This window comes from Mycteria americana, chromosome 2 (assembly GCF_035582795.1).
Source record: "Mycteria americana isolate JAX WOST 10 ecotype Jacksonville Zoo and Gardens chromosome 2, USCA_MyAme_1.0, whole genome shotgun sequence".
NCBI lineage: Eukaryota > Metazoa > Chordata > Aves > Ciconiiformes > Ciconiidae > Mycteria > Mycteria americana.
This window is the reverse complement of record NC_134366.1, coordinates 143095814-143122945: the sequence shown is the minus strand read 5'-3', so window position 1 is coordinate 143122945 and position 27132 is coordinate 143095814. Positions and strand designations below refer to the sequence as shown.

Genomic DNA, 27132 nt, shown 5'->3' with positions numbered 1-27132 from the left:
GCAGAGTTCTTGTCTAAGCGATCTAGCTGCACAAGCAGATGCTGGGCTCAAAGCACCATGGGCTGTTCTTAGGGCTGTGTGTGCTCATCTGGTACAATTTCTTTTTGATGTAATCTGTGCAGTAGGTTCACCCACTTTCCCTGATTCAGAGACTAGGTGATTTCTGTTCAGAATTGCACTGGAGAGTTAGACCCTTTGGGTCTTCTGCAAGCTGTGAATTTTGGTATGCTCACACCAGCAGGTGACCTTGTGTTTGTGTGCTCCTTGGGGCTGCCAGCATGCTAGGTGGGTGGGAATCTTACTGTTGAGATAGGTGATCCCAGCTCATTTAGGAACTGGTGCAGGCACAGGGGAGGGGTATGTATGAATTGGAGGTAGCTGGGAGGAATGTGAAAAGCCATGGATGTACAGGTTCAGGGCATTGTAGGAATCACCTCTTGGTTCCTGGTTTTTTTTCCACCTCTTTCCATATATTACATACAGTTACCTAACTATCTTTACTACTTTAAGTGATGTGAGTTTGTTTCCTTCCCTGTTACTGATGAAGAAATGGCAATAAGACTTGGCTCTCCTTTTATTCCTTAAAGCAGAACATCAATGAACTTTTGTCTGTACTGTTGTCTTCACCTCTTTGTTTTCATCCGTTCTTTCTTTCCACCTCTCTGAAAGCTTCGTGTTTTGTTGATCTTGTATTTATACCATTGCAGTGTTCTCATTTTTTGCTATAAAATAATCCTTGAAGGAAAGATATAAATACTTCAGATTTTGAATTGTATGTAGAAGTTATTGAAATTCAAGAAAAATAAGCAGCTTTATTGCGACCAAATTATGTACTATTTTATGTTATGAAATAAATTCTTAGCTCAGCGTTGTTTAGTAAATGATCCTTCTGGCTAGTCAACAGCATATTTTCAAAGCTGCATTTGAAATTCTTTATGGAAGTCTTGTTTTGCAGTTTCTGCACTGTGTATCCAATCAAAATGTGAAGATAACTGGAAAACCTTCCTTTTACTACAAACACAAAGAAGTTGGTATTGAGTCAACCAGTGCAGCCGATTGTACATTTATAAGATTTGTTAGATAAGCCTTGGTGGTTTGGGTAGCATTATAGTGTGTTAGCAATATGACTTTGCTGCTTTTTGGTATTTTAAATGGGCAATTGATTGATGAAGAAGTTTCAAGAAAGGGTGTAGAAGCAGCTGTAGATGCTTAATTTTCTTGATACAGCTGTGATGTCCTTCCCCTCACCAGATGCACTGTATTGTTTTATGCTATTCCTCCTAAGCACAGTTGAGTAAAGTCACAGGAAAAAGAAGTATAGTTTTACACTTTAGTCATGTGTGTCGCTGTATATAATACCAAAAAATTCAGACTCAAACAAAATATAGAGTATACCTTTGACTCTTCTGATAAGGTATAACCATAATTGACTAAAAGAATCACCTGCCTTTGGATTTACTATGATAGCACAGTATTTGTTGTAGGACATAAGAGTTTAGTCTGTTAACTGAAAAAATTTATGTTTGTTTTATGAACAGTATTGCTACATTTGATTTAGCAGCATGTAATAAGACATTGATAACTTATGGCATTTTACAAAGTATTCTGAATAATTATGCTCTTTCATGAGCTTGAAGAACAGTTCATGTACTGCATCTCGATGATAAATCTAATAAATATACATCTTCAAACAGAAAAAAGCTGCAGATAGCCTTAACAACAACATAAAGAGATGTCTAGACAACAAAGAAGTTTTGATACTAAAAGTACAAGTCAGGAAAACCTGTTGAATATTATGCACAGTGTACAAATCCTATTCCTGTGATCTTTTTTTTTTTTTTTGAGATCTGCATGATCCTACTTGAAAAAAGTGATTGAGACACACAGATTGTTTTCACATTGGTATTTTACTGGGTAAGTGCTACATGTATTTGGTTAATTATTATTTGCATCTCTCAAAAATGTGCTTAGTTCACAATATTACATTGCTCATTATTATGAGGACAATATATATACGAATATATACATACAAGTATCTTGCATATTCTCTGCACAGCTGAGATACTTTTAATTAGAAGTTACTCTGTATGCCAAGATAAAATTAGGTTTGGAATATACTATATTCATCAGTCAGCATTGCAATGAGTACCACAATATGGAGCTTGATGGAAGGATGTTGATGAACATAAACTGATAGCAGATAGTACATGATGAATCTTTCATTGTTTTTAAAATACAAGTGTAATCCTTTCCTAATCTCCAATGAAAATATAATTTAAAACACTTTTTAAAAAAATGTAATTTCAATATGTGAAGTTGGCTTAAAAATTGTGGCTGTAGCCAAGCAAAATCTTCCAGTGCTCTTTGCCAAGTATGACAACTATTACCCTTATATCTTCCTATAACCATGTTTGTCTCCCTTTGGACAATGCTATGAAATATGAATAGTCCTATTCTTAGTGAAACTGAAGTTTAGTCTTTTTCATATTTTTTCTTTTTGGGATGGGAAAGGTTGGTAAAGAGGAACTGTAACTTGGACAAAATGAAGATATTCTTCAGCAAAATCAGTTATTTCTGCATTACATGCATTTCAAAATAGCTTTGTAGATATTTTTGTATAGTAGCCTCTTTCTTAATTAGTCACAGTTCTTCCTAGGTGGAAGTCAATGAAGCAATACAGCTCTTACAGATCTTCTTTAGGAGTTATGTGCCGGAATATTTTATTGCTTGCACAGAACATTAGAAAAATGGTATCTGCATTGTTGAAAGTATAACATGTACTTATGTAACTGAAGATAAAACAATTTTTTAGGCTGGAAAGGAGCACTGTGGCCATCTAGACTGACTTCGACTGACATAAGGCACTGAATTTCAGCCAGAGACTTGCACTTGCCCCAGCAAGCTTGTCTTTCAGATAAATTTGTGGACTTTAAATAAATACCCTCTGCTCTTGTGAGACCCCACCTGGAGTACTCCATCCAGTTCTGGGGTCCCCAGTACAAGAAAGACAGAGCGGGTCCAGAGGAGGGCCACAAAAATGATCAGAGGGCTGGAATACTTCTCCTGTGAGGAAAGGCTGAGAGAGTTGGGGTTGTTCGGCCCAGAGAAGAGAAGGCTCCGGGGAGACCTTATTGTGGCCTTTCATTACTTAAGAGGGCTTGTAAAAAGTCTCTCTCCATCTTCCTTACCAGGGCCTGTAGTCATGGGACAAAGGGCAATGGTTTTAAACTGAAAGAGGGTGGATTTAGATTGGACAAAAGGAAGAATGATGAGGGTGGTGGGACACTGGAACAGGTTGCCCAGAGAAGTTGTGGATGTCCCCTCCCTGGAAGTGTTCAAGGCCAGGTTGGATGGGGCTTTGAGCAACCTGACCTAGTGAAAGATATGCCTGCCCATGGCAGGAGGGATGGACTAGATAATATTTAAAGGTTCCTTCCAACCCAAACCATTCTATGAAAAAAGTGTCAATTGCAATACATGCATGTAAGAAAGCAACATCAGAGTTTCTATTCCAGTGTTACTTTTAGCGTTTTCTGCCTTATGAGGGCAGCTTGGATATCCACTTAATGTAACTATCTAAATGGGATTTCCTACAGGCTTTTTTTCAGTATTATTGTAGGTTACTTAGGACTAAATTGAAAAATAAAGTAGGATGTTCTTCATTTTCCAGGGCTTACAGCTCATCTGGTTTCAAATGGATTGGCAAGAACAGCTTTAAGTTCTCCGGTTTACAACTAAGGTTTAAAATATTGTCAGATTGTTTTGTCCAAGCTGCAGAGAAGGCTTATGGAGTAGATCATGCTCTCGCAGATGTTTCACAGGGGAGAGGGTGCTCTTCTCCAGAGACTTCAGTTCAGGTGTGCTCCCAAGTCATGCTGGGACACTGAGACTTCTAGCACATTGTATGCAGCAAAGTCACTGCCAGCTTTTACCTTCAAGTTAGCAGTGAGTATGGAGATACCCTAGCTTCTCTCCCTATGCTCCTTAAAGCCTAATCCTGCAGGTATCTAAAAAAATAAGGAGTCAGGGTTTTAATGAAGAGGTCTTTACAAAATGCTATTAGACTTGCACAGTAAATTGGTTGCCAAAAATCCTAATATCTACAGTGAAATTTAAATGACGCTTTGCCAAAACACTTAGTCACTGCTTCTCACGAAGGGATGCTTAAATGCCTAATTTCAGCTTTTTACTTCCAGCCTTTTTGGCTGAAGAGTTTTGTTTGTTTTGCTTTCTAAAATAAAACCACATTTCTTCACTGTGCTGAGGAGAATGTATAGATGTTCCTCTTTTGGTTGAAACAGCAGAAGTTTGTTTTGCTTTCTGGCGGTTCTTTGGGGGTGCTTGTAGTTTTAAGGTTGTGGTGGGAAATAACTCTAGACAATTAAAACCCTAAGTATGCAAGGTTTTTGAAAGTTAATAAAAATTTAATAAAGGTAAGAATGAAAATATAGCAGTCAATTTCCCTCGTCCTCTTCTAAGCAAAAAGAGCTGTTTTCCTTTGCTTTTTTTTATCATAAAATCTGAGTTTTTTTCCCTCCAAATTTTAAAGTTTTGGAGGAAAAGCTTTCAGTGCTCACTGTGGTCTTCTTGAATACCGGTTTTGTAGTACCATATTGTATTAAAAAATGGATCTGTTTTCTTCTCCCCTTTCCTGCCTTCTTCAAAACTTACCTTTAAAAAGATGGGTACAGACACTATTTATGTTTATTCCAAAACTATATAATTTGGGGTTTGCTGCCATTGAAGGTGCAATTCAAATCATTACTCAGGTATGGGCAGAAATTAATGAATATGGTATCTGCTGGAATTTCTGGTTTACTGATATTTCTTCTACTGGACTGTAGATATTAAATAATTAATGTTAGAATATATTAGAATCCTTATAACTAAAATAATTCCCTTAAAGAATTCATAGTGTAAGCTGGTGTGCAAGTGCTGTCTTTACAGAAATTGAGCCTTGTAACAATCTTTGCATAGGAAGTGATTCATATGAAGCTTTTTATAAATATCTTCTTGCTTACTAGCATGGAAGCTTCCAGTTTTTTCCTTGACTGCTTTCAGAGCTCTCCTTTGTGACTTTGCAGTCATTAATCTTAGATTTTTCCCTAAATCACTGCTTTTATTTCTGCTTTGAATCACGGATCCTCCTTTACACTTTCTCTTTGGACTATTTTGCTTCATTAGTTTTTATTAAATAACACAAATCTTGCTTTTGTTTCAGCTTTATACAGTAGTTAATCTTCGAAACCCTTTGTTAGCAAGAGGTTTATATTAGTTCTTCACTTTTATCTGTTTGTATGGAATAAAATGGAAAAGTCTCTTGTTTAAAGGAAACTGAAGAGATCTTCCTTGTCTTTGTGGTTGCCCAATTTGGGTTGTAAGCTGAATCTGTTGGGAAACAGTATGAACTTCAGTTGTTTGATATTTTTTTTATAGGACAAAACCTCAGGCCACTAATCGGGGAGGAAAAAGAGCTATATTATGGTGGGGAAAAAATGCAAACCAGACAGTGGACTTTAAAAGAACAAACTCTTGAGTTCATGCTGTCTTTGATTATAACTGTGCTGTAAGTGGGATGATGATGTGCTGTTACTTATGAGCCTTGGTAGGTGAATTTTGTGGCAGTTGTATTTAATTACTTGTATACTAGCTAAAACTTGTGTCCTAGTTTGCATTATGCAGAGCTGTATAAGAATAATCTTCCTATTTTCTACTATGTGCATAGTTTCACATGTCTGCTTTATCCATAAACATTTGGGTTTTTTAGATAACAGCATTTTAATATTTGCTTTGGTACATATTGCAGAATTAAACATCAAGCTTCAAAAAAGGCTAAAATAGCCTTGTACATCTTTTAGTGACTGGGGCATCAAGCTGGCATCTATGGTATGTATTCTCCATGTGTGAATAATGTATATTTACTAGCAATTTGCAAATTGTCCTCTTTAATACTATTTGAGATGAATGCTGTTTGCAAATAAAAGGATAGCAAGTAATTTGATATTTTTTGCAAATGTCTCTTTTTCAAATGGTAGAATGGGGATGGAGAAGAGAAGGTATCTGTCACACTGAAGATATGGTTCCTGTCTTTGCATTACTGTTCACATGAAGGTCCAAGTGATGCTCCAGAGTCATATTTCGTCTTGGACTTCTGATTTCTCCCAGTACTACAAAATATAAGCAATTCATGTACTGTATATGACAAGTACAAGTATTTATCAGATTTTTGTTTCTATTTATTGTTTACATATCTGTTGATAATAAACAAGTAGGTGAACCCCTGGCCTGCAGAGCTGTAGCTTGTGTTGTCTGAAAAAATAATGGTAGGCACAAGCCTTCTGCAAAGGAGTAGGATGTATAACGCTGTACTTAGTGCTATATATTGAGGCGATTACTGATGGTGTTTTCTGCACCTCGGGATGTATGTAAACTGTGGGACAGTATTTAAAAAATTTGAAGAAAAAGAACAATTCTGTGTCAGCCTGTCCTTTGGGTAGAGATGCAAGTGGTAGAGACCTGAGGCAGGCAGTGTGGGGCGTTTTGCCCAGTGCAGAGCTACTTTAGAAGAGGAGACAAAGTCTGCAGGAGGTTTGGAGGGCTCTGCAGGTTTAGTAGGAATGCTGTCTTGGTAGACAATGGCTGTACGGTGGAATGAGCCTGAAGACTGGGTTGGTTTTTAATAAATCTCGATTAGGCACTTACTAGAGGTTGACAGTATTTTAGAGTAAATAAGTAATAAATGTTAGTGTCAGCTCTTAACTTTTAAAATACTTTTTTTCTAAACTTTTCTTTCCTACTGATACAGGAAGCAGAGCTTTTGCTTTGAGAAAGCTCTAAAATCAGTGATTACTGCTAGGCACAAAGTTGTGAACATGTTCAAATTTGGAGGTGTAGAAGGTACATGAACTTATTTGGTTGAGTGGAGACTGACAGCTGTACATTTCTGTTTGAGATGAGTTAAAGGCATGAGGCCTAAAATTTGAGTGATTATATTCTGGTCTCAGAATACAAATATATTGAACTTCTCAATAAAGAGTCATCAGCATTAGACCAAATAGTTTAATGTATAAAAAGGAGGAGGCACCCAGAGAAATTACTTTGAGCTGTAATTGCTTGTATGCTTGTATGTTAAAATTTCAGTCACTGTAGTCATGTATCAGTCCTCTCAGTGCTCCTCCTGAATCTTCACCCTCGTTTCTTGGAAGAACTTCAGTGTGCAGGGAAACCGTGGTGGTGAAAACAAAGCTTGATGCTTGTTCTTTGGTAAATTTAAGAGAACTCTTGAGTTGGCAATGCTTGTTACACTGCTTCTGGATGGAAAGCCATTAACTGTTGGATGTCAGGTTTTGCAGTATATTGTCTGAGTTGGTCCTGGTGCCTTTAAGGTGATACTCTTCTGCACAATGGAGTTTTGGCTTAAATAGAGCTTGTTGCATTCATTTGAGTAACAAACAGTAAAACTACACTAGAGAGGCATTTGGTAAATGAACTGCGTGAATCACTATGACCTGTTACCGTAGTAATGCCTACAACAACTCTTAAAAAATTCCTGGGATTTAGGTTTATATCTAAGCACACTTTTAGTAATTACAAGGTATGGAAAATCAAGGTCTGGTGGGCTAGTAGATAGCGAAATTTTTTTAGGTTTACGGTTGAAAGAAGTGCCTTATCAATATATACTTGGTCAGAGAGTAGCTTAATGTATTGGGGTTTGTTTTAATATTCTTTATAGCAGGCTCCCAGTCTTCTCTCTTTCCTAAATAAAATAATATGGTTGAAAGTGATCTCAGGAGGTCATCTGTTCAGACCCCTTGCTCCAAGCAGGACAAACTTGGTTCAGGTTGCTCAGGGCCTTTTCCAGTCAAGTTTTGAGTAGGCTCCAAGGCTCCAAGCTGTTGAGCCTTTAGCTATTGTGGCATCGTACTAACTTGTTATTGCAAATCCGTTTTCCCATTTTGTTGTTTTGTGTAACTAACTTTGGACAGAAAAATCTTTCTAGCTATGGATGACAGTGCTGAGGAAACCAAATTTGATAGTTACAGAGGGTTGCATTCTTGCATGTTGCTTGTTGTTAATATGTCATTCACCCCTTAATTGTAGCAGTCAGATTACCAGCCTCCCATCTCACTTCTCCATGTTTCATCCATATCTCTCACATTCCAACACGCATGCTACTTGCCTTTGCAAGCAAACATAAAACATGTAGCTAGGGTTTTAAAGACATATTGCTCAGTGGGTGGGATAGGACCACCCTGCTTGTATAGTCATAGGCTTTGCTCCAGAAATAGTATGTTACATTCCTCCATTGGAGTTATTTCTTTCGTTTGGATCTTACTAGGGTTAAATCTATGACTTTTTCCACTCTCTGGTTAATATATATCATCTTGCAGAGTATTCTGTTATTGAAAGGGCTACTGTTTTTTATTGAACCAGGCACACCAAAAGTGAAAGGCATCCAAATATTTGTGAAAAACTTAAAAACCTAAAAATTAGAAGGAAAATCAAACAGGTTGGGCATTTAAGGAGGAAGAAGGAAAAAAGCCTTTATACTTCAGGTACTTGAAAAGAATGTGCCCTTTGTGCTTTTGAATTTTGTAATATTCTCTAATTTTTGCAACTTGATGTGTTATCAGTGCGTTATCTATCATAGCTGCATGGCCAACAATCCTTGAGATCAGAAAACTAGAGTGCTTAAAGTATGTTTCCCTGTTATCTGTTATCTTATTGTCTTATTGTTTTTCTGTGGTGCTACTGTGGGGAATCCAGTTAAGAAGATTTAGAAATCATGGAGGAAAGTACTCCAAATGTCATTAAATCTCTTTAAACACTTGAGATAGATTACTGTTTAATGACATCTCCTTTAGGTTATGCAGAAAACTGGAGAAAATACTGTATTTTAGCTCACTCTGTTTCTGGACTGTCCACAAAAGAATCCTTGATGGCAGTAACCAATGGATTCTCTTGAGGATTCTCATATACATAAATTAGATATTTGTGCTCTTGAGAAGTTCCTCTCCAGGAAGCAGAATGGAGAATGCTGCAGACTTGTAGACCTGTGGTAGAATTCAAACAGATTCCCAGTGGCTTCTTGAAAAACTGTCCACAATGAAGAATGGCCAAAGATTTATCTGTACATTACATCTGTATCTTAGTGAGTTTAATCTCTGTTCTAGTAAGGAATGAGCACATCTGTCAGTGTGTAAAGACAGCACTTGTGTGTCATGTACAGAGATTATTTCACAGGCAAGTTTGCACGTGGGAGGATTTTGTATCTGTATTTTTTCCTGCCAGGCAGATAAAGGAGAGGGATGTTATTAACTAGAATGGACCATTTTTAGGTGATGATAACAGGAGATCCATAGGATGTTAGTGTACCCATCTTCATGATGTGGAGATAAAAATTTCACAAGCAACAAGTGGTTTTTAGGGTGGAGAGTCTACTGTCTGTGCCATCGTATGAAGGCAACAAGAATGAGGTGAATGCCATTTAACAAGTGTAATTGCCAAGAGACGAAGGAATTTACTATAAATTGTATTACTGCTTAAAAAAAGCTCAGTGTGTTCAATGGCCGTTACTAATGCCATCTTTCTAGATAACTTAGGAAAATCTTCAAACTGAACTCAGAAGTTCTCTTGATCCTCTCTACTAGCTCAGACTTTTTCAAGATGATGTACATATAAGAAAAGGCAGTTCGGTTGTTGGAAATGGATCATCTAATGTAGTGTCTGATTCCACTATCATGCATTAAATTAATCCAAACCATAGGTGGACCTCCTCACATCTGTTGAAATATGAAAGCAAAGCTGCTCTTTACCTGAGACCTGAACTTAGCTGTGGGGTATATATGCATTAGCCTACAAATGATAACATCTGCCTTTCTCTGTGGTTTTGCCTTTTTTTTTTCTTCCCCCCTAGACCAATTTTCATATTAGTTTGCCTTACTATGAAGGATAACTGAAAATATTCTAGGATGAAATGATAGTAGTCCTTATCATCCTGAGTTTATCTGTTGCTGCCATGTTTTTATCTTTGCCCTTACCTGTGGGCACTCTCACACTCTTGTTTGTTCATCCTGATACTCACTTGGTCCTTTGATCTAGTTTGGAAACTAGACCAACAGAAAACTGTCCTTACAAGACAGTAAATAGCTTTTGTTTGTTACATTCCTGAAACAGGCTTACTCCAGGTTAGGACAAGTTTCAGTGGTGACATAAGGGGACAGGAGTTCTGTCTGGGAGGGAGTGGAGAGGGCAGGAGGAGGCATGGCAGTGCCAGCTTGGTTGGTTTAAACACTTACAGACCTGTGTCCTAAATTAAGAAGACTTAACAGAATTTTTGGAGGACCCCAGCACGAACAGCTGACAAAAATCCATCTCATAGATGGAGCAGGTAAAGTATTTAAAAGGATGATCTATTCCAAAACACCAGTTTCTGAAAAGCCAGCATCTCTGCCAGTTGATGATACTGTGCTTGTGTCTGTCTCTTCGGTATCATATATGCTGCTCTTCTGTATTTGTATTATGTGTATTTCTTAAGTCCCTGCAGGCATTCCCCCTTGATAATGTTAACTCTTACATGGGAAAGTTGTTTTCCTATGTAGCACTCAGCTGCTACATCTGGGAGACTGAATGTCCACTGGAAATCATCTGCTGTGAGTGTTCCTGCTATCACTCTCTGGATGATTGTTTTCATTGGCATCATCTTCCTCAAACAAATCGAGTTAGGTCAGGAGTGAAGGATGCAGAAATGGGTTAACGCTGGTTAGGGAAGTAGGGAATTGAAGGATCAACTCAATTGATAGAGTAGTTGACTGTGGAGTTTTCTTATATTTGATTGCTGTAACTTGGTGTTGAGTGACAAGGTATAACTAAGATGAGATGTATCATTTTTGAAAACAATGTTTATGAGCATACAGGATAATGGAAAAGCATTTGTTACTTTACAGGGGCAAGCAGTTGAATTTCAAGGCAATCGGGTGATTCCGCAATCTCATAGACTTTCTCACTATGACCTTCTCATACTGAGAAAGTCAGTGGAAGACCACTGAATTTTGTACTTTGTTGTACCTCAGTTTCCCTTAAAACAGGTTTTGGCATTTCAATATGAGGATAGGATTATAAGCTCCTGCTCAGGCGGAGTAATTTTGAGGGGATGTTAATTTTGAAATGTTTACTTTTAGCTTATGGCTTATACATTGATTTAAAGTTGCATCTAGATTGCTGCTGCCCCCTCAATTCATATGATAAATCTTATTTAAATACTTCCTCTTATTGCTTCCACTATTTTGCATTTATTCTTGGAGCACTTACAAATGCATCCTGTACAATTAACTTTCATGTATTTGAATTTAGACTGCATTGTGAAATTCAAACAATCCTATGTTTGGAACCTTATTTGATATTAGCTTTCCTGTATAAAATCCTACTGCTATGTTTGTGGTTTACTGTCACCAGGCGCTTTCTTTTTGTGGTGTGTGTGCATGCACGTGTGCACGTGTTGCACTTTGTTCAGCCCTTGTCCTTGGGATACTGCGTTTAACAGTTCCTGTTTCTGAAGCAGCAAATTTACCAGGTGTCAGATCTCTAGCTTATAATTCCTGAGGCTGTGTCATGTCAGAACAACCCACGCTGTTTGTTCCTTTCAGCAGAGCTGGAATTCCAAACTGTCTCGTGTTTTGACTTCCCCAAGAATAAAAGTTTCCAAATGTACAAGTGGAAAATGATGGCATTTTTCTCTGTTCATACAAAATATAGATGGATTTTCAGCATCCAGTTGAAGTAGTCAATGGGAAAGTGTGTCGTTGAAGCCAACAGATCTCTAAACCTTTAATTAATTGATTATTTTGTTCTGTTTAGTTCTTCTGCTGGCTTGAAAATAGTCTGAAATCTTGCATGAAGTAATTATTATATCAGTTAATTACCCCTAAATGTGGGGGAAAATTAATAGGCTCTTTTTTTGTGAATCTGTTTATCCATCTATAAAATGATTTACTTAGATTCACTTTCAGATTTCAGGTACATATTGCTTCCAAAAATGCATTTCCCCTTTCATTAGTTACTGGTAAGAAGGCTTTTCTTACTAATTGTTTTTCAAAATACAATTAGTATTTTGGTAACCTTTAAATTTAAAGGTTACCTTTAAATAAAGGTAACCTTTAAAAAGTGGTCAAATTTAGTATATCAGAGAAAGCATATGTGAGAATGAGTTTCACTTTGATATAGCTGGGTATTTTCACCTAGCATATGATGGGAAGCCTGTGATAGTCAGCTTTCTCAGATCACAGCACAGAGATGTCTCCATGAAGAAGAGCAGGAGGACTTATGTTTTCCTATTTTCACAAAGCTCTATGAGAAGAAACTGGCATTTTGTTTATTTAGTTAATGAATTAAAATATTTACTTTGATATTTTAGAGTGAAAAATGAGATAAATGATGGTTCAAATTTTTTTTAATGTGTTAGATCAGTCCTGTGCATGCTTTCTATTTTCACTGCTTTGGCAAAATGGTTTTGTTCTTTAAAATAAAGATTTAAGTATTATTCATTATTAAATAGTTGCATGAATAGCTGCAAGGTACTAATTCTGTTTTGGTTTTCACTGAGGAGATAGCAAAGAGATGAGAGATGTTCTTTGCACGAGTATGTCCTAATATTGGGAATGCATTTTTAAATCAACTTACCTAACCAATAGCAGAACTGGCAGATGTTTTCAGGAGATGCAAAGTGTTATGTTTTTGTGTGATTAAATTAATGACAGCTTTATCTTTAATGTCCAAAATGTTTGGGGTTGGAGAAATGTACCAGATGCCTCCTTAGAAGTCTTACTAATGTGCTGGACATGTGAAATCTTTACTTGTAATTCAGTGGATAAAGCCTTTTTGTATGCTACAAGTTTAATTTAATTCCTCTTTCAGATAGTATGTTTTGTGAAATTTTTTTTTTATTTATCCGTAGGTTCCTTCAGAGAAATCGGAATCCTTTGCATCCATGTTGAGACGCTCTCCTTTAATTCAGATGGGACCTGCCAAAGATAAAATTGCCATTGGTCGAATATTCCATGTTGTAGAAGATGATCTTTATATAGATTTTGGTGGCAAGTTTCACTGTGTGTGCAAAAGACCAGAAGCAGATGGAAAGTAAGTAATAAACTTGCGGTGAGCGATTGACATATGTGAACAGCATACTGAAATGCGTAGTTACGGGGACTTGACCATCTTCTGGACTGAGCTTGGGTAGTTCGTATGAATTTTGTGGTTTAAACTGTGGAAGTTACCATACTGTGCAGAATGCAAGTATGATCACAAACAGACCTGCATAGCTCAGACGTCATTGTCTTGAATGCAGATTCCTTTGCGAGTTTGCATTATTGCCATCTACATTGTTCCAGCCTATGATGACCAAATGAAGTTACTGGGTGTTTTGGCACTGAGGAAAGGGGAAGTCGTTATCATCTGTGTTGCTAAAACAAGTGCTATTTATTGAAATACTTGGGAGTTTTGTGAATGTGGAACTTCAATCCCATGTAAATTGTAAGCCTCCTTAGGCAGGAACTATCTATGCTAAATATATATACATGAGGTGATGTACTAGGGAGTTTACACGTTGTGATAATACAGTTCGTAATAGATGATCAGTGCTAATGTGGTCAAATATTCCATATTGTAGAAGAAGAATTTATACAGATTCTGGTGGCACGTTTCACTGTGTCCTGAATTAGAACAACTGTGGTGGAACTAGAACAGTTGTGCTGGGGACTGCAGTAGTTCAAGAGCTAAAAGATAAGCAAGAAACAAATTCTAGTGGAAATAGCATTTATAAGCTTTCTAAACTGTCTTTAGCACCTTATGATTATGTATTATTCAAAAATATCTTGTGTATTTAATTTGTCTCCAGGTTGCTTTAACACTTAATATGTAGGCAAAATACCATGTTTTTGAATTCATAACATCAAGATATTTTAGGCCATCTCTTTTCCCTCTTTTTTTCCTTGAGAGAGGAGAAGCATCTTTGTTAATCTGCAAGGTCACTGTGTCTAAACTGTTAAATATGATTCCTGTGATAAACAGTTCTGAAATAGTTGATTTTTTTTAAAGATTTAACAGAAATAATCACACGTTTGTGTGCCAGTTTGTGATAGTATTTTATCAGAGCATTTGTGTACTAAACTTCCGTTTTTTGACAGGTCTATGACTTTCAAAGTAAATGTGCTTGATGGCCCAGGATAAACTGAGTCCTTTGTGCCAGTCACATTTGGCAGCAGGCAAAGATTTTTCTTAGTGTTTTTGCTACTGCTGCAGCGGTAAAGCCCTTGTTGCTCTGTGTCTCTTGCTAATTCTAAATTGAGATGAGCTTTGCCTTTCCCAATCCCATTCTTGCATGCCTGAGGAGCATTTCTATATTCCTCTGAATCTATGACCATTCATTTTGTTTTTGTGGTAGAGTTCAGACCAAAGCTCCCTGTTCAGCTGAACTAGCCTTCTGCCAGGCCCGCTTGACTTTTGCACATTGGGGGAGGCTCTTCTAGAGCATTGCGGAGTTTGTCCTTATAGATCAATGGCCTCTTCTGGGCACCTTTTCACGTCAGGACAGCTTCTTGTCTACCCTGAATAAACCAGTCTACTGTCCTGAAGCCCAGATCTCTCTTCTGCCGCTTGCCTTTCTCACTTTCCTTCAGGGTTTAAGCTCTGTCACTGGTGGTCACTGCAGCTGAGGCTGCCATCAGCTACCACGTTCCCAAACAGTTCTTTCCTGCCCATGAGTAACGTGTCCAGCAGAAGACCTGCCCTAGTCGGGCTGTCTGGCAGCTCTGGCAAAAAAATGTCACCAGGGCACTTGCTCTGGATTGCTTGCTCCCCTCCATGTTTGTTTCTGCTTGAGCAGACATCAGGACATTTGAAGTCCCCTGTCAAGGTCTGCACTCATGAGGTGGCTCTGGTTGTTTGAATGAGGCTTCATCCAACTCCCTTTTCCTGATCAGACAGCCCATAGCAGACATCCACTGTGACACTGTCTTTGGTGATCTCCTGTCTTGATTCTGACCCCTAGCTCTCCACTGTCTCCTTGCATGGTTCATAGCAAGGCTCCATGCATTCATGCCCCTTCCTTGCTTGCAGTGCAGCCCCCTTTACCTTGTACCATGTTTGCTTGCGTGCTTCCTGCCGATTTGGGGAGCGGGCAACTTTGTGCGTTGTCTTCAAATCCCTAACTACAATTCATTCACCTTGTGAATTCTGAGCCCACCACTCGCCGTTTCCTTGTGTGGTGTTAATATCTCATTTTATCATGGTGCTTTGCAGTACTTGAGCAGCAAGACGAATTGGGGGAAAGTAATGAAATACATCTTCCTAAAAAAACCTCACAGGCCCACAAGTGTCTGTCTACTCCTTCCCTGCTCTCATCTTTTTCCTAATGCTGTATGTCTTTTCTTCTGGTGCACGTTGTGGTGGTACAGTGGGAAATGAGGCCCAAGGAAACTATTGTTGGAGCAGATGCTTCAGAGTGAGTCAGTTGTCCATTGAATGCTGGGAGCGTAAGCCTGGGGCTGAGAGGATCTAGACCAGTTATATATTTGGCTGCCTGTTATAATGATAAAAACAAGCAGATCCACATAAGACTTGTTTATAATTCCCTCTCACTGCTTTTGAGTGGGAGTAGAGAGAGGGAAATTAACAGCCTGGGCATTTTTAATGAAATAAAATTTGCAACTAAAGGCAGTACTTCACAAAATGATACAGACAGCATTTACAACATTGAGGATGTAGTGGCAGTGGAAGTAGTAGTGTTGATGATCTATATCTAATGGACTTAGAGCATTCGTTTGAGATGTAGGTGACTGATTCAAATCCCCTTTCTCCTCAGTTCAGCCCAGGAGCCTGAATTTGTCTCTGACTTCTTAAGTGTTTAAATGGTATATGGACCTAATACTCTAAAGAAAAATATTTGTATAAGAAAAGAAATAATTTAAATAAATCTTGCCACCTTTTTCCAGTTTATTGTGTTTCTGGAATTGAGATTTCTAAAATTTACCTGGATTTACAAAAAATTGCAGTCACAGGCAAACCTTTGTTCTGTTGTTTAGGTTGTAGCTTGTCATAAGGTGCTGTGTCATATAACATAGTTGTACCAGCTCATTTTTAACTGGGATTTGTAACACAAAATTTGCAAAGTACTGGTGGAATCAAAAATAAACATGGAAAACTGCTATCTTAGCTAGCTGTGTATGTCATCAATAGCATTCAGGTGCTGCTGAGTTTGGATCTCCCTGCTTACTAAAAAGTGGTGGGAAGACTTATGCCTTTGCTTGTACAATTGCTTTGATCTGCTTACATGGTAAAGACAGCAGCTCATTGATTTACAGAGTAAAGTTTGCCTTATCAAAACAAATATAATCTTTTCATACGCTGGCCTCTTAGTAAGTGTGAAGCCTTAGAGTCTTTTGATGGACACTGACTTCTCTTTGGAAGGCAATAACTGCTTTTGATCACCAGAATAAAGGTCAGACTAGTGCTAGAGTATCTTCTACCGAAGCTTGAAAGTAACTGGGTAGAATTTGCAATGTGTATTTCGATTTGTACCAGCTTATACTGGTGCCTGCAGTAAGACTTTGTTACTGTTATTTCTGTTAATTCACTTGCTGACAAAAGTGACTTTATCACCATATTGTATGTGCATGTAATCACTAGAACTGTTTACTGTTTTGTTTGCAAAATGTTTATTGTTTGTGCCAAGGAGAAGAATGGGCATTTTAATTTACAGATAACAGATTATTTCTTGAAGGCCATCAGTTCAGGACAGAAGAATCGGATTTAATCTTCAGATATGGAAATTCATGATACTATTTTTATGAAGTCAATCTTGAGAGCATGGCTCTTCGAGTACCTGTATTCTGATGCTGATCTCTGGTTTTACTGTGTTGTCTTTTCAGATATTTGGCAACTCCTCCAAAATACTAGTTTAGCATCTTTGAAGGAAAAAAACGTCTCTCTTGCCATTTATGTGAGGAGGTGTCTCCATGAGGACATGTGCTTTTGATATTTCCTTGGTCATTTGGCTTTTTTCTCACCAGAACTCAACTATTTTCATGATACTATAATACAATTTTCTTTTTCTTATATAATGTCCTTTGCTCTTTGAAAGTGCTAGAAGTTACTTGAAAAGAAAGAAAAGTCCTACAAGAGGTTCTTGTCTGTAAAGCTTGTTTTCTTAAACTGCTCAGTCCTGATCCTAACAGTTGTGATTTCTTGGGATGTCCAAGTGAAAGACCACCATGTGGCACCAAGTGCTACCAAGTGGCACCAAGTGCTACCACCATGTGGCCATAAGAAAGGATTCTGCCCTCAAGACTGTCTTGGGTAAAAGAGCAACTACAAAAAAAGGTGTCCCTCACTTGGAAGATTTGAAGTAGCTACGTAAACACATTTTTTCCATCAGTTCTTCTAAAGTAAACGTCAACCTTTAAAAAAATAAAAAAACCCCAAAACAACAAAAACTCAAAACCAAACAAAACAAAACACCACAAACTACTAAGTAAAAGAAACCTTAGAACAGTAATGATAGAAAATTTAAATTGAATAAACATTTGAAGAACCTGCTGGCTGTTTTCTTTTGGTTTTTGCTGATTGTTTTCCTTCCTCCTATCCTCTTTGGGAAAGCTGTTTCATAGGATTGCAAAAAATATATTTCATTATTTAGCATTGATGGTATTGAGATTGGAAGCATGCATCAGCTTAGTTAGAGACCAAAGATATTCTTGGTAAAATCTCACTGGGGTCAGGCAAGGATGTATTTAGTTATAAATATCAACAGCGTTTTGTTATTTGGGATTTATTCAATGTGACAGGAGTATTTATTACCCTTATGATTTCAAGGTCTTATTTAATGTGTGCTGTACTTATTTAATATATAGTGTAATTAGTAAAAACATGTTTCTTAGTACGCTTTGACTTAAATGCTATATTAAATTTGTGTTTTAGGCCAACAACATACAACAATTCTGTAAACCATCCAGAGTTTATACCAATGAGAAAGGGTCTGTAGGAAAGTGAGGGTCAAGTAACTTTTCAGCTATAGGAAGAAAGTAGTGTGTTTTGGTTTTTATTTTCTTTCCCTTAACATGAAGAGGAAATGAAGTCCTAAAGAGGAAAGTGTCTGTCTTAGATCTCCAAACGAGCAACAACTTAATCCATGGCAAAAAGGTGCTGTTACAACCTGCTTCTGCCATTATCAGATGGAATTCCTAAGAACCAGAAAATGTGGGAAGGGGTTGTGCTGACACTGCCTCTCTCATGGTCTGCACCTGTACTGTTAATGACCAATTCCCATCAAAAGCACAATGGCTTTCAGCAATTTTCTAAAATGCAGGATTGCGGGACCAGCTTCCAAAGAGGATTAAACTGCACCTCTCCATGCCAGTGTAATGAAGCTTTATTTTCAAAGACTGCTGTAACCCTCCAGCAACTCCAGTATTATCAGGTTGTAGGATCAGAAAGGCACTTCCTTTATATTTGAGTATGCAGCTGGTGCAGGGATTTCCAGTATATCCTGTGGCAATTTTACTTGACACCTTTTATACAGTGCATATTTGCCAAACTTAAATAGTGGAGAAGGGAAGAAATCATTTGATGACGGTTGTGATTTAGAACATGACAGCTTAATGAGCATCATAAAACATTACCTAATGCTGTTTCTGTAAATTGTATCAAAATATTTACGCTGTTTGAATGGTTGCCAGGGTGGATTTTATTTGGGAAACATTTTAAATTCTTCTCTTTTTGTTCTATTTTTAAAATATTTTATAGATAAGGGCAGAATGGAATCCAATTAGAAATAATGTATCTTTTTAGACTAGGTAATGTGAATAAGGCTGGCTGTTTTCTAGCACATCCATTTTATTAACATGATCTTAAATTTAAATTAATAGTGATAGGTGAAACTATTTAAAAGATCTTGTAAGATTAAAAAAATAAATTTCTGGGGGAAAAAAAAAAGAGGTGCATGGAGAGAGATGCTCTGCAGGGGGGAAGATTTCCATAAGACACTATTTGGTTTAGTTCCAGTTTGTGTATTAAACAAAGTCACTGCATGTTGTGCTGGAGGCTGAGTTTGGAGTTAACTACTCCATTTTGATGCCATGTGAATATGCTTCTTGAACAATTAGTGCATCTTTCAACCAGAATGAGCTACCTCAAACAAAGCACTGAGTAAGCTACCTCCATCTCAGTGTGCGGCAAAGATACTTGCACAAGGGAAGATGTCAGTGTGTGGTAAATTCACCCTTTGCTTGCTGAACCCTAGTTTCCCCAACTGTTGGGAATGTAATGGTGCAAGATTACTATGGAAAGGTTTAGAGAGACAATGTTAAAGACATAACCTTTCTAACTCTTTCCTTGAAAACTAGATAAAGACCAGACAACTGGCAGGAGGCTGGCCCGATAGAGAGACCCAACACCCTACTCCCTTCCCCGGGGCCTTTGCTCTTGCATTGCCAGAGGAATCACAAGCATCAAATTCACACTTAGCCTGGTGTCTGTGACTTAACTGGGAGCAAAGTCTTTGAGTAGCAGTATGGGTCACCAGTAGGATACAGATCTGGTGGCAGTGGAGAGACTTAATGACGTTTTCCTTAGAGTATGTATTTCTTCCCTGTCCTGTACTGCTGCTGACTGGAGTGGTGCTGTTCTGGCAGCCCAGCGCATCCTACAGCTTTCACGTCAAACTTTGAATGGTGATGGAACTATTACTGCTAAAAAAAAAAAAGGTAATTAATGTGATATGTAAAGGAAACATTTCTTGCTGCAGTAATGCTGATTTTAGTTTTATGTGTTTGTTTTTACAGTGTTCTACTTCCTTTTTACTATTTGTTGCCAGCAAAATAGCATCTATCTGTAATGTGTAATTCTCGAGGGGAAAGAAGGAAATTGCTAACCAGCAGTACAAGTGATACAATAAATGATGCTTTTGCAAGTACAATTTTCAAACTCATGCAGATGAAGAAAAAACAGGTCATATGAAAGAGACTGAAAACCTACAGAAACTTAGTAATTTTTTTTAATTATTAATGCACATTGAAGGTACTAATAAAATGCACACCATGCTGGGTTGGTGTGCAAAATGGCTTTTGATTCCCATGGTGTAGTCTTGCTTAGAAAACGCTCAAGGTCTGCTGAGGAAAATTTTTTTAACTTCTGCGTTTGGTAAGTGAGGAGAATGAACACAGTAACTACACTAGCAGCATTTTCTCATATTTATGTGTTCAAACTGTTGTTCTTAGCTCCTTGGCATTAAATCGGTGGTTTCCTCCTTCGCTGCTTCCCTTCTTCTGTTGTAGTTTTCATTCCCAACAGGTCAGTCTTTTTCTCACAAGCCTTTCTAGTAGTAACCACACTGTAGAAAAACTTACAAGAAGATGGAGAAAACGTGTAACCAGTCTATTACAGGGAATACATTGTCCTTCTTCCATCATCTTTTGCTGCCATAGCCTCGTTCATGTGCTCTGTTGTTAACTGTTTGTACCCCTTCCAGGCTTTTTCTCTGTATTCTTTTTTCCAATATTGATTGCTAATATGTATTTCAAATATAAATACAATGTATTTACATTTATAATTAATTATATATTATTATATCTATTCAGTATTATATAAGCTAGTAAGCCTTTTTAGCTTACATGTTATTGCTCACCTTTTTACCAAGGTTTTCCCACTGAACCATCAGAATTTGCGGTTTTGTTGTGTGTTTTTAAGCAGTCACTCTGTTTTATAGGTGGCTGTATTGCAGCAGTATATGATATGTTCCTTCTAATAATGCTTTTGGAAAGTTTTATGAATAATTTTTGCTCAGTTATACGTAATTAAAGCAGAAATTACATAACTTACTAAAATACCTATTAACATAATCTTATTTAGTCAACATGAACATTTACATGGCCTGTCGCACAAAATATGCTCTATTCTTTCATCATCAGCTCTGATTTTTTTTGTTTGTTTGTTTTGTTTGGAAAGTATTTCTTGCCTATCAAAAAAAAAAAAAAAGTAGTGGCATAAGTAAGAAACCTGGGGGATTTGGTAGGTTTATATGACAATGATTTCCTTTGTGCCTATAACTTCAAATGGTTTACATCCATCAGTGCCATGTCGCTGACTGATATGTTTGTAATAGTGAATAGCTATCTGAAATCAAGGCAATCTTTGTACTTCCCCGCTCCTTCCTTACCCTCCTTAGCTTCCAAGTTGTCCTACCTATCAAGTAAGCACCTATCAGGTATTGGAGGGCAAAATTCCTCTGCATTTTGAAAGATGAACTTAGACCATATTATTTTTGAATTGTTGAATAATTATGGCCTGGTCAAATTTGCTGAAGTATAAAATGAAGTGTGCGCACACACACTTTACTGAATCTCTTCCAGTTTGTATCTTTTATGGAAAACATAACCAGACAGCTGGTCTCCACACTGTGAAAACCAGTCTCCTTCTGTGATTAAAATTACCAGAATGTCATGTTGAAATTCTCTGAGGACCAAGGTGGTTTGCACTAGTCATCAGCAAACTTGGGTTTTGGCACGCTGGTCAGCCTTTGGTCTCAAACTTTGCCCAAATTCCAGGGAGAAATGGTAAGCTGGGCTGATCTTGTTGTCCTGTTCCCACATACCAACACTGCAACTTAAAAAGGAAGCCTTATTGTTTATATTGAAGAGGGCTAAATTCAAGGAGGTGGCATGAACTCCCTTTTCTACAAAGCTTCCATATAGCGCAATTCGCCATTGCTCCGAGCCCAAACAATGCATGCGGTGCCGCTCTGTCTGCTGTCGAACAATTTCAGCAGTCTTTTTTTAAAACAGGCATGCAGAATAGCTGTGTGATTGCAAACTTAATCTGTGTACTTCAGCAAATAACCTCTAACTTATTTATAGCAACGTGCATTTTAGAAATTATAGCATTTTTATCCCCTATGGACATAGCTTATTATTTGCTTGGTTACTTTACAATTGTGACTGTTTTTGCCACCCACTGTATATCGTTCTTCAGTGGTTATTTTCAACCACAAATGGAGGTGTTGGCTTTGTGTGGTTCTGTAATACACAAGACTGTGCTTCCAGAGTTCCTGGAGCCCAAAGTCTGTAAACATTTTTTTGGACGTATAGTAATTTTTCATCACAGATAGATACTTTAGAGTTTAGCGAATGTAATAATACCATGGGACAGGTGTTGGCTATTAAAAGTACAATTAATCCATATTAATGAGGTACCCTACACAGCATTCGGTACGGAGTATACAGCAGAGACCTAGGATTATGGCCACAGCAGTGCATGCGAGCCTGCAAGTCACTTTTTCATCTTTGTTTTCACATCTGTCATTACTTTAAGGCAGCAGAGAGTTATGAAATTTGATGGCCTTTGGAGGAGAAAAACCGCACAAAACTACTGGTGAAAATAAACTACTGGCATTTACTGGTGAAAATTTAGTGCCAGCTCTGTCTTCCCAGGGCATTGTGATAAATGGGAGATGGAATATGCTGTATAAAACATCTTGGGAGAACAAAGCAGTCCATAGGTGGCCTGGAGCTTTTTTGGCAGTGTCAAAGTCTGTAAATACTCGTTAACCCACACTTTTCTCATATGTGGACGTGCACACATACACGATAGAAAAAAAAGGCTGGGGAAACTTATTACTGCATTGGAAGGCTTGAGTGTTGTCTGTAGAAGATGAGGTAGGTTAACTCTTTTCCCCTAATTCAGGTATTGGGTGTCAAGAACTGTAGAAACTCAAATTATAAACTCATGACTTGGCAGAAGAATTAAAATTGTTTCTAGTATTTTATTTTGAAATTGATGAGAAAAAATGACTTGAATCTCTGTATGCAGCATATTTGGAAATTCTTTTTTTTTTTTCCCCCCATGCTTTGGAGAAAACCTTGTGGTTTGCATGCAGGGAGGACCTCTCTCACTTAAATATTTCTAATAAAGTATAATTAATTACCTCAATAGCTAGAAAAGGCTCTAGGAATCTCAGCCATTCCAAATGCAGATTATGATTTTTAGTGAAAACCCTAATGCTCCCCAACATGTTTCACTGACTCCGGCTGACAGTGGATGAGATAGGGGCATGGCAGTTATATAGGCATCTGGTACTTTTCAGGGATACAGGGAACTGTACTTTACTAAACTGCACAGCAGAGCAAGGTGTAGATGTTTCTGGCTTAAAGTCTGGTCAGTTTGACCTGTTCCTGCAACAGAGGTAACGGCTAGCTGAAAAAACAGTCCAGGTTACCAAAGCAGCATAACTGCTTTATTAGGTTGGGTGTAACTGTGCACTAAACCCTCGTAGTGTAATGAGTTGAGCTGCAGTGCTGCACTGACGTGGCCTTTGCTTTCAGTTTGGGAGCCAGCTTTAGACAAACTAGCTCATGGGCTCCGCGTGGCAATCCACTGAAAGGTGTAGACTTGCCCAAAGACAGAAGCTATTTAGTTTCTAGGTTGAGAAACTGAATTAATGATGGTTTGGACCAAATGTGAATTATAAGTCTTCATATAACGTAGATCTTACTCAGGAAAATTAATGCTATCATATAACCATGGAGTGGTAATTATTCTTCCCTCTGGAATAGTTTCAGTAAGCGAGTCTGAGAAGGGAATTAACACAGCTAGGGAAACACTGCAGGTAATATATCAACCTCAAGCTCTTCAGAAGGCATGAGTCAAGCCTCCCACAAATCATGATATTAAAGTTGTTTTTATTTTTTGTTTTATTTCGTTCTGGGTTCTTTAGTCTTTGGGTTCAAATCACTTTTTTTTTTTAACTTGGCAGAATAGGAATTTTTAATTAAACCAACTTTTTTAAAAGGCAATTGAGCTTCTTGTGTAACAGTGTAACTGCAAGAACCAAGACTTTAAGACACTAAATATCAGAAAGATATGATAAAGTTAATATTAGCAAAGCTAGAGATGTTATACAGAATTATTTCACTGATAATTCTTCTCAGTCTGCTATATAATATTAAGATTACTCAAGGGGGAGGCCAGTAACTAGCAGTGTACCCCAGGGGCCAATACTGGGTCCAGTCCTGTTTAACATCTTCATTAATGACCTCAGTGATGGACAGTGTACCCTCAGCAAGTTTGCATGGAATACAAAACTCAGAGGAATTGTTACACAGGGTGGTTGTGCTGCCATCCAGAGGGACCTCGACAGGCTGGAGAAATGGGCTGAGGGGAACCCCATGAAGTTCAACAAGGGGAAGTGCAAAGTCCTTCCCCTGGGGAGGAACAACCCCAGGCACCAGTATGTGCTGGAGCTGACTGGCTAGAAAGCAGCTTGGCAGAAAAGGCAAGGGGGTCCTGGTGGACACGGAATTGAACGTGAGCCAGCAGTGTGCCCTTCTGACAAAGACGGTGAGTGGTGTCCAGGGCTGCGTTAGACGAAGCATTGCCAGCAGGTGGAGGGAGGTGATCCTGCCCTTCCACTTTGCCCTGGTGAGGCCAGGCCTGGAGTGCTGGGTCCAGTTTGGGCTCCCCAGTTCAAGAGACACTCCAGTGAAGGGCCCCTAAGGTGATGAAGGGACTGCAGCATCTCTCCTATGAGGAGAGGCTGGGAGGGCTGGGGCTGTTCAGCCTGGAGAAGAGAAGGCTCAGGGAGGGATCTCATCAATGTGTAGAAATACCTGAAGGGAGGGGGCAAAGAGGACGGAGCCAGGCTCTTCTCAGTGGTGCCCAGCGGCAGCACGAGAGGCAATGGCCACACACTGGAACACAGGAGGTTCCCTCTGAACATCAAGAAGCACTGTGAGGGTGACCGAGCACTGGCACAGGTTGCCCAGGGAGGCTGTGGAGTCTCCATCCTTGGAGATACTTAAAAGCTGTCTGGAGATGGTCCTGGGGGACCCTGCTTTGAGCGGGGAGTGTTGAACCAGGTGGCTTCCAGAGATGTCTTCCAACCTCTGCTGTTCTGTGATCCGAAGATGATAACTTGATAGAAGATGTGTCTGCCTGACTGAAGGCGCTGGCCATTGATGATTTAGTCACGCATTTGTATTTACAGTCAACTGTCTGTACAGAGGGATGGTTCGTCAGAGGGAGGAGTGGGTGTTGACTGCCACTTGGAATAGGCCCAAAAGACTGATAAAATGAATTCTGTTACTCCTACACACCGAACCCTTGACAGATGCTTTTCTTCCCCTGACGCTTTCTGTAAGTCCTTGTCAGCCTATTTAGATGCCGTTATCCAACCAGGGCACAAAAGCAGGTAAATTTCTACAAAGCAAGGTAAGCCTTTTAAGGCCAAGTGTTTCCGAGCTGTATAGGGGATTCAGCTGCTCTGCTATTATTAGGTAGCTCAGCAAATCTGAACAAGAAGAAAAAACGGTGTTTAGAGGAAAAAAATAAGTAACATTTTATTGCATGTCTATTAAGAGTAATTTCCTTTCCTTTTCTCTTCTGCTCGCTAATATGCTAACAAAAACAACACAGTCCTTGCCACCTCTGTTTTCACATGCACTTGTGTGGAACTAGGGTGGGAATAGAAATTGAGTTTATTTTTGTATCAAATGTTTTGGAGGAAGAAGCAGAGGCAATAGAAGAACTAAAGCAACACGTAGGTTTTATGTATTGCCCCTATTGCATAAGGAGTGTCTGATAACGCAGTCCCTGCTATTGTATTTGCTTGCCTGATTTTTCTTAAATTTTCAAGGTTAAATTTAAAATCCTAGGCAGGTATTGCTGTTGTGCTGGAAGAAATGCAGTGTAAGTAAACACCCATATATTTAAAAAGAAAAAAAAAGTTACTCTTAGAAGAGTATTCAGTAGCTGTTAAAACTTGCCTTAATAAATTTTGTAGTCTGTGTGTGGTCACTGCTGCCATGGCTCTGTCAGCATTTTAGGCATGATAGCAGCCAAGCAGGGGTGCAAATGTCTGTTGCTTTGTGAACTTGCTGAACGTAGCTGTGATTTATGGATGCTGAAATATGAAGTATGATGATAGTCAATCATGGAGCATTTTTTTTTTAACAAAAACAAAGTGCTCTACTTTTTCCTTTTATGATAGCTGTCAAGAGACGCAATTTTTCTATTTTTCCTGTCTTGGCATTTTACAACAATTTATTTTTTATCTAAAGAACTCAAAATCCAGCCACCCAGCCTGGGTGAGAAATAATAACACCCCTCCAGTCCTCCAAATCCTGAAGGAATTGTTCTGAAAAATACTGAAGCTATATTTTAAATGAACTGCTTTGAGACTTGGCAGGCTCTGATCACATGGAAAAGTGCACATAATGTGGTCACACTGCGTGAGCACGAACCCACTTAACTGAGAAATTGAGATACGACTGTAAAGGCAGGGAAATAACCATTGGATACCATGAAAAATGCCTATCACTTATTAGTGTTTGGTGACTTTGCATTAGTAGGGTAAGAGGAAAAGGGCTTAAGCAATTTTTCTTTGATTAATGATTTTATTAGAAGGAATGAAGGATTGCTTGTTTGTTCTCTGTGAAACCTCTTGTTCTTTATTTTCATAGTAGTTAGCGGGCTCTTCCAAAGGCAATGAAATCTTATGAACTGGTTTCACAGTTGGTAGAAACCTATATAAAGCATGTCTTTATAGAAATGCAGAGCACACATGATTAACACTTCTGAAATCTTCTGGAAGTAATGGAGTGTTAATTTTAAAAATTAAAATATTTAAACTGTAATCCTGTACAACATGAAATCCCAATCAAACTTTTTAGGTCTTTTCCATACATTGTAAGGAAATGTAAGTAGCATGCAAGTTTAATTTATTTGCAGTTTGTACTCATAAACTTCAAGTATTCAGGTAGAGTTCTTAATCTGAGTGGTAATTATAAATTGATTACTAATCTGTTCTCCACTTAGGGAGTTCAGTTACCTCTTTTCCTATGACTTTATACATTTGAAGTTACCTAAAAGTGTTTTAATCTTTCAGCTTGGGTAGTGCCTGCTCCCCCTCACTCATCTTTGGGTGCCCAGTGCCAGACCAGTCTACTTACCACCTAAGTACTAGATTTTGCTCCCTCCGAAGCCTTTCAAGACTGTTCTTGGCAGCTGGCTTGACAGGGCTGCTGGAGACGAGACTGAAACGCGCTCTGCTTCCTCCAGACAGAGCTCGGTAAACAAACTGTGATCCTCTGC

The 27132-nt window shown here is 38.4% G+C and overlaps 1 protein-coding gene across 2 annotated transcripts in view; it reads left to right on the top strand.

Annotated features, from left to right (window-relative positions):
• The window catches only part of TPD52 (tumor protein D52), a 131710-nt gene that overhangs the window by 49740 nt on the left and 54838 nt on the right, over nt 1-27132 (top strand). For both annotated transcript variants that reach the window (XM_075494856.1, XM_075494854.1), the window contains one exon: nt 12953-13134. In XM_075494856.1, the coding sequence (XP_075350971.1) occupies nt 12953-13134 (182 nt within the window). The remainder of the gene's footprint in view (nt 1-12952; nt 13135-27132) is intronic.